The following is a 14053-nucleotide window of genomic DNA, read 5'->3' on the forward strand; positions in this document are numbered from 1 at the left end:
AGTTGGAAGGAGTTGAGTTCACATGCAAGCGGTGACCTTGGACAAGTTCCTTGAGGTTTCTGAACCTCAGTTTGCCCTTCTGTAAATTGAGTGATAGGCTGTTGTGACACCACCTTTAAACTGCATGACACATGGACTGGTGTCATGGAGTCCCTCAGTAGTAGGGGTCAGTGCTATTGTTATTCTTTGTGTAGTTGTTCATGCACTGATACAGTGGACAGGCAGGGCTGGGTCTTCCACAACTTCAGGTGTCAGCTGACAGGATTGGACTTCCTTTCCAAAGCACTGGGGAGCCATGGGAGATATGGCAGCAGGGGAGAGACAAGGAAAGATTCCTTTGGGACAGGGGTGGATGACAAGGAATTGAAGGCTGGGACAGGCATGCACCACTCAGGTGGTGCCCATGGGTGGTGGCCATGGGGATGGCAGGAGTGAGAGGAAGAGAGGCGTTCAGGATGAGTAGTACTAGGTGTGGTACTCAATTGGCAATCCCATGACCCAGGTTGGGAGGAGCAGTTTAGGGGGGTAGGGGTAAACCAGTTCAATTTCTACCTTGCTTTGTACATGCCCTTCCTTCTACCTACGATGACTCTTCTTATTGTGCCTTCCTGAAGAACTCCTAGTGGTCCTTGAAGGCTTTGCGCAAAGCCCCCGCCCCCCGCCCCGAAAATTCCTCTGGTGACAATTTGCTATTTCCTGAGAAGACCGCGGCTCATCAGGTTTTCCTGCGAATATCTGACTTCCCGCATATCTCACTCATCCCTCCTCTGTGACTTTCTCTAGGCCAGTCCTTGGCTGGATGAATTGCAGGACCCAGGCCCCGGACACAGCAGGGTTGGGAAGAAGCCTTTGCTCACCAAAGGGAAGGGCGCTCTGCAGGTTGTTGCTGCAGTTCACGCTGTGGCTCAGGCTGTTGCCGCGCGGAGGCAGCAATGAACACGTCAAGGGTCCGAAAGCGTTCCGCTCCCGGGTGGGTGACTGGGTGGGTTGGTTGGTTGGTTGGTTGGTTAGTCGGTTAATGCGCAAGAGTGAGGAACCCTCCATGACCCAGTTTTTCTCGTCTTCACCAGCCACCCAGTGGCGGTGCCCACAGCGCAACAAGTGGAAGTTATGAAAAACCTCAATTAGATCAGTCCCTCCTCTACGCTGAAATCTCCGTTGAGTCTACCTCACTGGGGATAAAAGCTCCCTTCCACGTGGCCCCCAAAGCCTCACGCGATCTTCCCCTCACACACACCCCTCCCTTCTGCCTTCCTGTCCTCCCACTTTCCCCTTCGCTACCTCTGCTCTGGCCACACTAGCCTTTCGGTTCCTCAAATCAAACAAACTCATTACAGTGTCGTTTTTTTTGTTTTGTTTTTTGTTTGTTTGTTTTACAGAAACAGAGAGAGAGTCAGAGAGAGGGATAGATAGGGACAGACAGGAAGGGAGAGAGATGAGAAGCATCAATCATCCGTTTTTGGTTGTGACACCTTCGTTGTTCATTGATTGCTTTCTCATATGTGTTTTGACCACGGGCCTTCAGCAGATGGAATAACCCCTTGCTCAAGCCAGCGACCTTGGGTCCAAGCTGGTGAGCTTTTGCTCAAACCAGATGAGCCTGCGCTCAAGCTGGCCACCTCAGGGTCTCAAACCTGGTTCCTCCTCATCCCAGTAAGACGTTCTACCCACTGCGCCACCGCCTGGTCAGGCTACAGTGTTGTTTTGTGGACAATTTTGGTGCCTAGAAAAATTCATCTTTGTAGTTACTTTATAAGTGTATATAGTCCATTTAAATTATACCTTGAAAAACACGGTTTCCCTTCAGCCTGTAGTTCCAATTACAGCTCCTGTGTTACTTTTACACCTGGCGAACTGAACCATCACTTTCCAAGAGGCCATTGGATCCATATTTGTGTCCATTCAGAAATGTAGTGGATTGAAATCGCTTAACCATGGTATATGGCATTTCTTACAGTGGTATATTTTTTTATTCTTCAATCTCTTAAATGCTCCCAGCAAGCAAACCCTTCGGAGGTCCTTAGCAGTTATTATAAATTTGGAAATTAAACATAAATAGGGGGAAATGTGCTCTCTTAAACAATCTGGTACTGCTTCAAAACTCAGCCAAATTATCATATACTTTTCAACTTAAAGTTTTACCAGCCTGAAATCTGTCATTGTCTCTGGAAGGAGGCACAAAAATCTGGTAAGCTTATTCCCTCCAAAGTGGTGGCAGGGGTAAGCTGGGGGAAGAGTGGGAGGGAGGCTTCTCACTGTAAATAATTTGGGATTTTTTGAATTGAAATTATGGGGTGGGGGCCATTCAACTCTAAGTCAACTGGCCGGGGACATTTTTTTTAATTTAGATATAAATAGCTATAGACAGATGGTATACATTAGTTTTGACTTGCTTTTTTCCAGACTGATCTTTTAAAAACACAGCTTGAACCCCATCCTCCAAACCTGTCACCTTCCAGATCAAGTCCCCACTCAGTAGCTCCAGGCCATTGATCCTGTGGCCCCCTTAGCCTCTGTTCTCCCTATAACTTCCACTGGCCTCTGCCCTCAGGCTCTCATCACAACACAAGGACCAGCCTGGTGCCCACCGGCCGTCACTGACCTGTGCTTGTCAGCAGTGAAGTTAGCCCCATGCCACGCCTGCCCCTGTTGAGAGTATGTTGGTTGTCCACTCAGACCTGCTTGTATGGGAACTCTTGGTGCGGAGGATGGGGAAGGGGTGCACGACAATGGTAGAGACCAAGAAGAGGATGATGGGGTGCTACTTGTGTCAGGGTGGTCTGAGGAGGTGGCATTTAAGCCAAGCACCCAATGACAGGAAGATGGGGGGAGCATGGTCCAGTGGAGAGAACAGCAAGTTCAAAGATCTTTTTTTTTTTTTTTTTTTTTTTTCATTTTTCTGAAGCTGGAAACAGGGAGAGACAGTCAGACAGACTCCCGCATGCGCCCGACCGGGATCCACCCGGCACGCCCACCAGGGGCGGTGCTCTGCCCCTCAGGGGGCGATGCTCTGCCCATCCTGGGCGTCGCCATATTGCGACCAGAGCCACTCTAGCGCCTGAGGCAGAGGCCACAGAGCCATGCCCAACGCCCGGGCCATCTTTGCTCCAATGGAGCCTTGGCTGCGGGAGGGGAAGAGAGAGACAGAGAGGAAAGCGCGGCGGAGGGGTGGAGAAGCAAATGGGCGCTTCTCCTATGTGCCCTGGCCGGGAATCGAACCCGGGTCCTCCGCACGCTAGGCCGACGCTCTACCGCTGAGCCAACCGGCCAGGGCCAAGTTCAAAGATCTTGAGGTGGGAATAAGCTGTCCTTAGTGTGGCTTGGGCATTGTGACCAGAATATGAGAGCGATGCAGAATCTAATCAAGGGTTAAGAGTTGTGTCCAGGGCAGATTATCTACCACAACATCAGCAGCGTCAGAACTCAGGCCAGCTGTAAAGGAGTTGGTGGAATTTATTCAAGGGATGAAGCCAAGAGGGGGCAGGGAAGGCTGCACGTTCAGACCAGCGGGAGGAGGGCTCCCAACTTCGCTCCATCACCCCTCAGATAACTCCTGAGCAACTGCTTTGCCTGCCTGGATTCTAGATGCCAGAGAAACACACAGGAAACCAGACTAAAAAAGTTCTTGTCCCCTTGAAGATCACTCTAGTGGGAAGACAGACCAAAAATAAAACGTGTGGTTTGTCAGGTCATGATAAGGGTGACAAAGAACAATGAAAAGCGTGACAGAGTAAGATGAGGATGGAGTGGTGCATTTTAGATAAAGAAATCTGAGGCACTCCTGGTGCCAAGTTGGTGAGTAGAGACGGTCACCATGAAGTTCAACCCCTTCGTGACCTCAGACCACAGCAAAAACCACAAACACCACTTCAGTTCCCTCGTGCCCGCCCGCCAGAAGATCATGTCTTCCCCGCTGTCCAAGGAGCTGCAGCAGAAGTATGAGGTCCGCATCATGCCCACCAGCAAGGACGATGGGATCCAGGTGGTTTGAGGATACTACAAAGGTCAGCAAATCGGCAAGGTAGGAGAGATATACAGAAAGAAATACATGCAGCTTGAGAAGGCTAACGGCACAGCTGTCCATGTGGGCACTCACCCGAGCAAGGTGGTTATCCCCAGGCTAAAACTGGACAGAAATCAGGAAAAAATTCTCAAACACAAAGCCAAATCTCGACAAGTTGGAAAAGAGAAAGGCAAATACAAGGAAGAACGTGTTGAGAAAATGCAGGAATAAATATAACCTGTTGTGTGACAATGGTTTAGCTGTAGATTTTTAGCCTGGTGCATACTCCTTTGAAACTTTTGAAGATGTCTCTGGAATATTTTGTTTCCTTACTCCTTTCTTATTGATGTGTGGCTCTGTAAATCTGTTGTTACTATATTGATTAATTTTATGAATAAAAATTGGAAATGTTTCTTAATTCAAAAAAAATTTTTTTGAATACAATGGGAAGCAAGTCACAGGGTTGAGGAAGGTTAATCTGGAGAAGGTAAAGCCTTTTAGGCAAGTGAAACAGCAAGTGCCAAGGCCCTGAGGTCAGAGCACCTATTCCAGGAAGGGTAAAGAGGCCAGAGCAGTGGTAAGAGGAAGGCAAGAGGGGAGAAGTGAGCAGGCCACATAGGTGCAAAGGAGGAACTCAACCATGTGATTGGTTTGCTGTTGGGAAGCAAGGAAGGACTGGAGGGGTAGGGAGGCTCTGAGACAAATCCTGATCCACCCTCAGAGAGGATCAGCAGAACAAGGCTCCCCTGGACAGACAGAAGGAGAACAGCTTATTCAGAGTTCTAGAGATGAGCAGATAAAGCCAAGAATCCACAGGTTTCACTGCACACTCTGCACAAAGTTTGATTTATTTTAATCATGCACTCAGAGTTTTGTATACTTTTTAATTTAGAAAGTATACTAAATGCTAACACTTTAAGACTTTATAAAATGGTATCACTAGCATTCCATTTTCCTGAAGACAAATGTAAGCATAGAAAAATCAACAGAAAAGAAAACGTAATGGTTGTGACTCTTTAGGCAGAGGTATTACTGGAGAGTGTAATTGTTTTCTTTGTGCTTTTCAGCATTTTCCAACTTTTCTATAAAGACCACGTATTACAATAAAATAATAAATATAATTTTGTGTGATTAAAAAACAAAACAGGGCCCTGGCAGGTTGGCTCAGCGGTAGAGCGTCGGCCTGGCGTGCGGGGAACCTGGGTTTGATTCCCGGCCAGGGCACATAGGAGAAGCGCACATTTGCTTCTCCACCCCTCCCCCTCTCCTTCCTCTCTGTCTCTCTCTTCCCCTCCCGCAGCCAAGGCTCCATTGGAGCAAAGATGGCCCGGGCGCTGGGGATGGCTCCTTGGCCTCTGCCCCAGGTGCTAGAGTGGCCCTGGTCGCGGCAGAGCGACGCCCCGGAGGGGGCAGAGCATCGCCCCCTGGTGGACAGAGCGTCGCCCCTGGTGGGCGGGCCGGGAGGATCCCGGTCCGGCGCATGCGGGAGTCTGTCTGACTGTCTCTCCCCATTTCTAGCTTCAGAAAAATACAAAAAAAAAAACAAAAAAAACAAAACAGGCCCTGGCCGGTTGGCTCAGTGGTAGAGCGTCAGCCTGGGGTGCAGAAGTCCCAGGTTCGATTCCCGGCCAGGGCACACAGGAGAAGCGCCCATCTGCTTCTCCACCTCTCCCCCTCTCCTTCCTCTCTGTCTCTCTCTTCCCCTCCTGCAGCGAGGCTCCATTGGAGCAAAGATGGCCTGGGCGCAGGGGATGGCTCCTTGGCCTCTGCCCCAGGCGCTAGAGTGGCTCTGATCGCGACAGAGCGACGCCCCGGAGGGGCAGAGCATCGCCCCCTGGTGGGCAGAGCGTCGCCCCCCTGGTGGGCGTGCCGGGTGGATCCCGGTCGGGTGCATGCGGGAGTCTGTCTGACTGTCTCTCCCTGTTTCCAGCTTCAGAAAAATACAAAAAAACAAAACAAAAACAAAACCCAGCCCTGGCCGTTTGGCTCACTGGTACAGCGTCGGCCCGGCGTGTGGAGGTCCCAGGTTCAATTCCCAGGTCAGGGCACATAAGAGAAGCACCCATCTGCTTCTCCACCCTTACCCCTCTCCTTCCTCTCTCTCTTCTCCTCTCCCACAGCCAAGGCTCCATTGGAGCCAAGTTGGCCCAGGTGCTGAGGATGGCTCCATGGCCTCCACCTCAGGTGCTAGAACGGCTACAATTGCAGCAGAGAAACGCCCCAGAGGGGCCGAGCATCGCCCCCTGGTGGACATGCCTGGTGGATCCTGGTCAGGTGCATGCGGGAGTCTGACTGCCTCCCCACTTCTAACTTCGGGAAAATAAATAAATAAATAAATAAATAAATAAATCCAAAAAAAACAGGCCCTGGCTGGGTAACTCAGTTGGTTATTAGCATCATCCCAGTATGCCAAGGTTGCTGGTTTGATTCCCAGGCAGGGCACATACAAGACTCAACCAACGTATGCATAAATAAGTGCTACAATAAATTGATGTCTCTCTGTCTCTCTCCCTCTCTCTCACTCTAAAATCTAAAAAAATAATCCACAAAGTATAGATTACCCCTAAAACACTCCTGTAACAGCCACATGAAGAAGCAGATGTTAACATTTGGTCCTAACTGGTTCTGATCATCTTTTTTCCTTTTTTTTGTGAAAGAAAACAATAAGGATGAAGTTGAAGCCCCTTTCCCAGCCCCCTTTGTTCTGAGCTCCAATTCTATTCTCCTACCTGTCTCCCCAAAAACAACCCACTGCCTTGAGTCTGGAGGGAGGTCTGGTTCCTGTGTTTACCTTTGACTACAGATATGTTAAAAGGAAGTCTATATTTGTTCTGCTGGCAAAATAACCAACAGGGCTTTTTAAGCAAAACTCCAAACAGTACATAAATTATAAAATGGAAGGGGAATGCCCCACCTCACCCTCAAAGAAAGGAGAGTAATTAACAGCTAGCATGTAAATTTCTCTAGCATGGCAGCCCAGCAGGGTGGGTTTTCCTGTCTGTCTTCTTCACTGCGGTGTCAGCCAGCACTGGGCAAACCGTGGGTGCTCAATACTTGTTGAAAACATCTTTCAGCCCTGGCCGGTTGGCTCAGTGGTAGAGCGTCGGCCTGGCGGGCGGAAGTCCCGGGTTTGATTCCTCTGCGCCCATCTGCTTCTCCACCCTTTCCCCTCTCCTTCCTCTCTCTCTCTTCCCCTCCCGCAGCCGAGGCTCCATTGGAGCAAAAGATGGCCCGGTCGCTGGGGATGGCTCCTTGGCCTCTGTCCCAGGCGCTAGAGTGGCTTTGGTCGCAACAGAGCGACGCCTCAGATGGGCAGAGCATCGCCCCCTGGTGGGCGTGCCGGGTGGATCCCAGTCGGGCGCATGCGGGAGTCTGACTGCCTCCCCATTTACAGCTTCAGAAAAATACAAAAACAAACAAACAAACAAAAATCTTTCAGTTTCTTGGATTACACCCATTTTCCAAGTAAATTGTTTCAATTTGGAATGTTTCAGATTTACAGAAAAGCTGCATAAAATGTCGTGCAAAGAGCTACAGTATACTCCTTACTGTTTCTCCTGTATCTAGTATCTTCTAGAACTGTGATCCACCTGTAACTACACTGTACTAAGAAATTACGTTTCTCAGTTGTGTTACAAACCACGAAACTACAAGCTTTATTTGGATGTCGCCAGTTTTTGCACCAAGGCCCCCTTTTAGGCCCAGGATCTCACATTTCATGGTGTCCTCATATCTGCCAGTGGCATCCACTCTGTGACAGGTCCTCAAATTTTTTTTTCACAATTGGGACATTTTTGCAGAGTACTGGTCAGGTCTTCTGTAGGATATCCCTCAATTCGGGTATATCTAGTATTGTTCTCATCATTAGCCCGTGGTTGCCAGTTGCTGGAAGAAGCCCACAGAGTTGAGTTCCCTTCGCACTACATTATATCAGGGCCACGAGATATCAAGCAGATTTACGCTATGATGTGAGCCAGGACCACCTGGTTAAGAGGGGTCTGCCAGGTGTCTCCACTGTCAAGTTTTCAGCTTTTGCTTTTCAGTACTTTACTCATTGGCTGATAATTGATAACTCTTTGGGCCCTGCCCACACTCAAAAGGGGCTGCTGGAAGGGTTGAGTTCTAGCTCCTGGAGAGCACATTCAACTTACATGATTTGGAATTCTCTGTACGAAAGATCTCTTTTGCCTTCACACCCATTTTAAAGACCAGTAGACTGAGGCTGAAGACGAGACTTCCTCACTATAGGGTGAGGCCCACCTACAGCCGGATCAGCGCTGGGCCGCCCCGAGTGTAAAGGGAGGTGGTGACTCCGGGCCTCCGTGAGGGAAAGGGAAGGCAGTCGGGTGCCCCAAGCTGCCCGACCCGGGCCCCAGGTGTCGAGTAGGGGCCGCCCTCTGAGGTGCTTATGAGTTTTACCGCTGCTCCGCGGGCGCCCGAAGGCCGGGAGGCGCGGGGGCGCGGGGGGCGGAGCAGGATTCCGGGGCGTGGCCAGCCGGGCCAGGTGGGAAGGGCCGGGCCCCAGAGGTCACCCACCTGGGCTGGCCCGGGGTCCGCCAGCAGGCGAGGGGGGCGCTGCCTCCTGAAAGTGGGGCAGCCCCCAACTGCGAGCGCCGCGCACTTCTGCAGCCCGACTCCCCCGGTCCAAGGGGTTGACCTGACTCCGGGCCTCCGCCAGCCGCAGGTGAGACCGGCCCTGCGAGGGTAGACGCTATGGCCGCCTCCCATGGGAGGGGGTCTCCCCCGTTCTCGTGACCCACTTCCTGTTTTACTGGGGCTGCGACGAGGGACGGCCAAGCCCGTGCTGGGTGACCCAGGCGTTGAATGAGGGTTCCCTGTCCACCCTGGCATGGAATGCAGGGACCAGCGTGAGTGTGCAGGGGACTAGTCAGGCGGGAGGAGGGAGGCCGGGAGGTGAGGGGCAGGTCGCGCAGGGGCCCCAGAGCCCAGGCAACTGCTCCCGTACCCTCAGAGGCTGCGGTTACTTTGAGAGTGCAAAGGCTGCTGCTGACGGTGTGAGGGTCAAAAGTCTGTGGTCACATGCTAGTGTCATCAGCTGCCTTCTGCCTGGGTTCCTCCTGCAGGAATGGGGGTGGGGAGGAGAGGAAGATGTGGGCAGGACTTCCTGGACCCTGTTTGGGGGAGGGGTGACCCTTGGACACCTACTCAGATGTTGTCAAACACACCACACACACCATACGTACAACTCACATTAGAGACACAGTATAGACACACAACATAACCCAGGAACAAAACAAGGAAACCCAAGTCACCATCCCACACAATTTCAGCAGAGAATTCAGGCCCACATCACAGACACATGGGCCTCGCTGGCTCAGTGTACACTCTATGGGGACACCAGGCACACAGCAGACATGTGACCCAGATAGGCATGCTTGGACACACAAGGAAAGCAGCTCAGACACACCCACACAGGCAAACAAACACGTCCTGAGAGAATACAGACATACACGACGTGTCTGGCTGGGGCACAACCAGCACATGCAGATGACGGCACCCCAGCACCACACAAACAAGCTCATGGGACAGAGGCTGTGTAGTAGGTGGGGCTACACTTGTATTCCAGACCCCCTTCCTGCCCCCAGGCCATTGTCCATGTCTGGGGAACTCCAAGGTTCACATGACCCAAGGGGAGGGCTTCTGGAACAGTCCCTGGAGAAACTGCATCATCCTCACTAATGATCCATTTCCGCCCCAGAGAATAAAGGCTCGGGGACCCTTGCCAGTTCTGCCCTGTAACTCACCTGCCTCTTGGAGCACCCAGCTGACTGGCTTGTGCCTCCACCAGGGTAAGTGTTGGGTTCAGGATGAGGGAGGGCAGAATGAACCTGCATGGTCACCCTTCCTGGTCCCTGACTGGACCCCACCCACCCACTCACCCTCCCAGCCGACTTTGCCCTGAAGTCCTGGAAACTAGGGCACCCCTGGGATTTCCCACTGGGCCAGAGCAGGGCAACTGGGTGTCTCAAGAGCCTGCTGCCACACTTCAGCCCCAGGCTCCCAGATGCTTGTCTCTCCCCTCCCAGATGTTCACAAGGACAGTGCTGCTCTTCTTGCAAACCTCACTGGTGCTCCCCCTGGCTGACTGCACTGCCCCCGTTCTGCGCTTTGTGGCTGTGGGTGACTGGGGAGGAGTCCCCAATGCCCCATTCTACACAGCCCGGGAAACAGCCAACGCCAAGGAGATTGCCAGAACTGCAAAAATCTTAGGCACAGACTTCATCCTGTCACTGGGGGATAATTTCTACTTCACTGGTGTGCAAGATGCCAACGACAAAAGGTTCCAGGTGTGTGCAGCTGGAGTGGGGGTGGGGGACATGTGGAGAAACCATTCTCCTTTTGACTGAAGAAGGCAGAGAGAAACTGACACTCACTTGTGGGGACCTAGAGCACTCAGCATCTCTCTTGTCCTGGTGGCTGCTTGACCTCGGGGTGTGGGTGCTCTTTCTGTCTGCTGCAGGAGACCTTTGAAGATGTGTTCTCTGCCCCCTCCCTCCGCAACGTGCCATGGTACGTGCTGGGTGGCAACCATGACCATCTAGGCAACCTGTCAGCTCAGATCGCCTACTCCAGGATCTCTAAGCGCTGGTAAGCCAGCACCCCACCCATCCCCAATCCTTGCTCAGGTAGATAGAGGGGCCCATTGGCCTGAGCTGAACCCTAGGGCCTCTCTGCCCAACATGGTGCCCACCATCTCTATTCCCCCCACAGGAACTTCCCCAGCCCTTATTACCGTCTGCGTTTCAAGATCCCACGGTCCAATGTGACCATAGCCATCTTCATGCTGGACACAGTGACACTGTGTGGCAACTCAGATGACTTCCTCAGCCAGCAGCCACAGAGGCCTCGTGACCCAAAGATGGCCCGTACACAGCTGTCCTGGCTCAAGAAGCAGCTAGCAGCGGCCAAGGAGGACTACGTGCTGGTAGCTGGTCACTACCCAGTGTGGTCCATTGCCGAACACGGGCCCACCCACTGTCTAGTCCGTCAACTGCTGCCACTGCTGGCCATGTACAAGGTCACCGCCTACCTGTGTGGTCACGACCACAACCTACAGGTAAGGTACCTGCAAGTGGGGTAGGGAGACAGGTAAGGAGTCCCCACCCTGGTTGATGCAGATGGTGGCACCCCGGGCCAATGTCACTGTCCCCCAAACTCTATGCTCTTTAACCAGGAAAACAACCCAAAGTTCCCTAAAAGCCATCATAATAGCTACCAGTTACAATAGCTCACTCGGTGCAGACTTGTGAAGTAGGATCAATACACTCCTACAGGTGGGAACACTGAAGCCCAAAGGGGTTTACATTCCTTGCCCAAGGTGACTCGAGACCTTGGGCTCAAGGCATGTGGGCACAAAGCCCATGGTCAACCTCACTGAGGGGCTGGGGGCTCCAGTGACCCTGAGTCCTCCATCCACAGTACCTTCAGGATGAGAATGGCATTGGCTACGTACTGAGCGGGGCTGGGAACTTCATGGACCCCTCGAAGAGGCATGTTCGCAAGGTTCCCAGTGGCTACCTGCGCTTCCACTATGGGGTTGAGAACTCACTGGGTGGCTTCACCTATATGGAAATCAGCCCCAAAGAGATGAGTGTCACTTACATTGAGGCCTCCGGCAAGTCCCTCTTCAAGACCAAGCTGCCAAGACGAGACAGGCTTGAGCACTTGTGAGGGGCCTGGGGCAGAGGGGCTTCCTTGCCACCAGGACCCCTACTTCTTGGCAGGCCTTCTCATGCTCTTAAACCTGACATCCTTCTGTCACTGCCAAACATTCAATAAAAGGATAGATGCAAGACTGCAAGTGTCACAAGTGTCCCTTTCTTCATCTCTCTGGAGAGTTGCATCACTTGGGTTCTAGAGTTTCTGGCTCCCCACCTTGCTGGCCTGCACCTCCATCTCTTAATCCCATCCACAACCACTGCCCCATACATTGGTGCGATTTTAACTAAAGACCAAACAGAAAAGGGTACAACACAAAAGCCTTCCGTGCCCAGCCCATCTCCGTAGGGACAACAACAACCATCATTTTCTTTCCTTCCAAAACTGATGCCTCTATCATAAAAGTCTCCTTTCTTTGGTGATGGAAGGAGACTTAACATGGGGTGGTGAACACACGATATAATATACAGATGATGTATTATAGAATTGTATCCCAGAAACCTATATAATTTTATTAATGTCAAATTCAATTTAAAAATAAAAAAATAAAAGCAATACTTTAAAAAATAATCCCAGCCCTGGACAGCTGGCTCAGCAGTAGAGCATCAGCCTGGCATATGGATGTCCCAGGTTCAATTCCCAGTCTGCACACACAGGAGAAGCGACCATCTGCTTCTCCACCCCTACTCTTGTCCCTTCTCTCTCTCTATCTCTCTCTTCCTCTCCTGCAGCAAATTGGCCCTGGGCACTGAGGATGGCTCCATGGCCTTGCTTCAGGCTCTAGAATAGCTTGGTTGCTGAACAATGGAGCAACGACCCCAGATAGGCAGAGCATCATCCCATGGGGGGTTTGCTGGGTGGATCCCGGTTGGGGGACATGCAGGAATCTGTCTCTCTGTCTCCCCTCTTCTCACTTAGAAAAAAAATCCCTTCTTTATACAAAGTAACACAATAGCCACACAGTTCTGCACCTGTTCTTTCTACATAACCACAACTCAACTGTTTATAACAAAACACTCATTTTGTTAATTTCAACATAGAATTGCTAATATTGTCACATGGCTTGAAAATCTAAAGTTTATAGCAAGGTGAAGTCTTTCACCCTCTCCTTATCTTTTCCTCCCCATCTCCTAAAAATAAATAACTTTATAGATGTTTTGTTTCCTTCCAGTATTTCTCTATGCACATAAAAGCAAACATGAATGGTTTTCTTCTTCCTTCTCACTTATCTGCACCTTTTTTTTCCCCAACCAACTTCATTTATATGTAATTGACACATATAAAACGTACAGTTCCATAGGTTTTGACAAAGACACACACTGACAAACCCCTACCACCATTAAAATATAAGCATGCCCCACACCCCCAAAGGTGCTCTTCGTACTTTCCTGTTCCTGCTGTTATACCATTAACTCTCATTGGCTTCTGGCTCTTTCTGCAGCTACAGAGGCCCCACCGTGTGCCTGACCCACTGCCTATCTAACCAGCCATCTCTTAAGGGTTGTCAGTATTGCCTCCAATAATTCTGCTATACTCAAAACACACTGCAGTGAACGACCCTATCCCTGTTTCGTACACAGGCAGATAATGTTTGTAGGATAAACCAGGTCCGTGCTTAAGAGCAAGAGGGCTGTTCTTATCAACAGCCACCAAGCTTCCAACTATATCACCAGCTGGGGTCCACTGAAATCTCCAACCTTTCCCTTTTATCAACATAGTGGGCATTCCTGGACCCATACTTTTGTACATCCATGCAAATTATGTAAGAAAACTTCCAGACTCATTTCAGGGCCTGTTTCTTAAGATGAATGCTGAAAGCAGAAAGTGTGTGCCAAGCTGAATGCTGCAGAGGAGCCCAGTTTCCTCTGGGGAGAGTTCAGTAACCCCCACCCACAGACAGCCTGAGCCATCTGGCACCAGCTAGTCACAGAAACCTCTCCCTTGGCCCACCCCCAACCGCCACTTCAGCTGCTCCGGGGCGGGACTGCCAGCCCAGCTGAGCGAGACAAAATAGCCTGGACACAATGTAACTGAGGTTAGTTACTGCTGAAGAGGAACTTGGTGGAGGGGCACCTTCCATTCCACTTGCTACTTTAGAGAATTTGTTACAAGGTGCATAGATTGCTGCTACAATAAATTCAGCAGAGTGATTTTACCCAAAGACCAGCCCTGAGTTCCAACTGACATATATATATACCTGGCTGGCATTACAACCAGCCAAACTCGATGCCAAAAAAACACTTATCAGCCCTAATCCTGGCCATAATCAACCTTGCTTCTCAAAGGCCATTACAGAAATTGAACAGATTAAGTGGCCAAAGTCATGCTCAGGAAGTGGCAGACTCTCAATCTTAACCGCGACAGTCGGGA

General features: G+C 50.9%; 1 protein-coding gene, 1 non-coding gene and 1 pseudogene across 3 annotated transcripts; all 3 read left to right on the forward strand.

Annotated features, from left to right (window-relative positions):
• The first annotated feature begins 3814 nt into the window (after window positions 1-3814).
• Window positions 3815-4234, forward strand: LOC136389212 (ribosomal protein uL24-like pseudogene; annotated as a pseudogene).
• A 1329-nt stretch (window positions 4235-5563) lies between these two features.
• On the forward strand, window positions 5564-5639 carry TRNAP-GGG (transfer RNA proline (anticodon GGG)). The gene has a single exon. It is a non-coding gene; the product is annotated as a tRNA-Pro (tRNA).
• Window positions 5640-8317: 2678 nt separating this feature from the next.
• Window positions 8318-11819, forward strand: ACP5 (acid phosphatase 5, tartrate resistant). Of its 2 annotated transcripts, none has more exons than XM_066345397.1 (6): window positions 8318-8687; window positions 9723-9813; window positions 10051-10311; window positions 10485-10612; window positions 10736-11081; window positions 11444-11819. In XM_066345397.1, the coding sequence occupies exons 3-6, from the start codon at window positions 10051-10053 to the stop codon at window positions 11693-11695; spliced, it is 987 nt and encodes a 328-aa protein (XP_066201494.1). In that variant the 5' UTR covers window positions 8318-8687; window positions 9723-9813; the 3' UTR covers window positions 11696-11819. The 2 variants fall into 2 exon arrangements, with proteins under 2 accessions (XP_066201494.1, XP_066201502.1); XM_066345405.1 differs by lacking the exon at window positions 8318-8687 and adding an exon at window positions 9444-9567.
• The last annotated feature ends 2234 nt before the right edge of the window (window positions 11820-14053 follow it).

Source organism: Saccopteryx leptura, chromosome 1 (assembly GCF_036850995.1).
Source record: "Saccopteryx leptura isolate mSacLep1 chromosome 1, mSacLep1_pri_phased_curated, whole genome shotgun sequence".
NCBI classification, from domain to species: domain Eukaryota; kingdom Metazoa; phylum Chordata; class Mammalia; order Chiroptera; family Emballonuridae; genus Saccopteryx; species Saccopteryx leptura.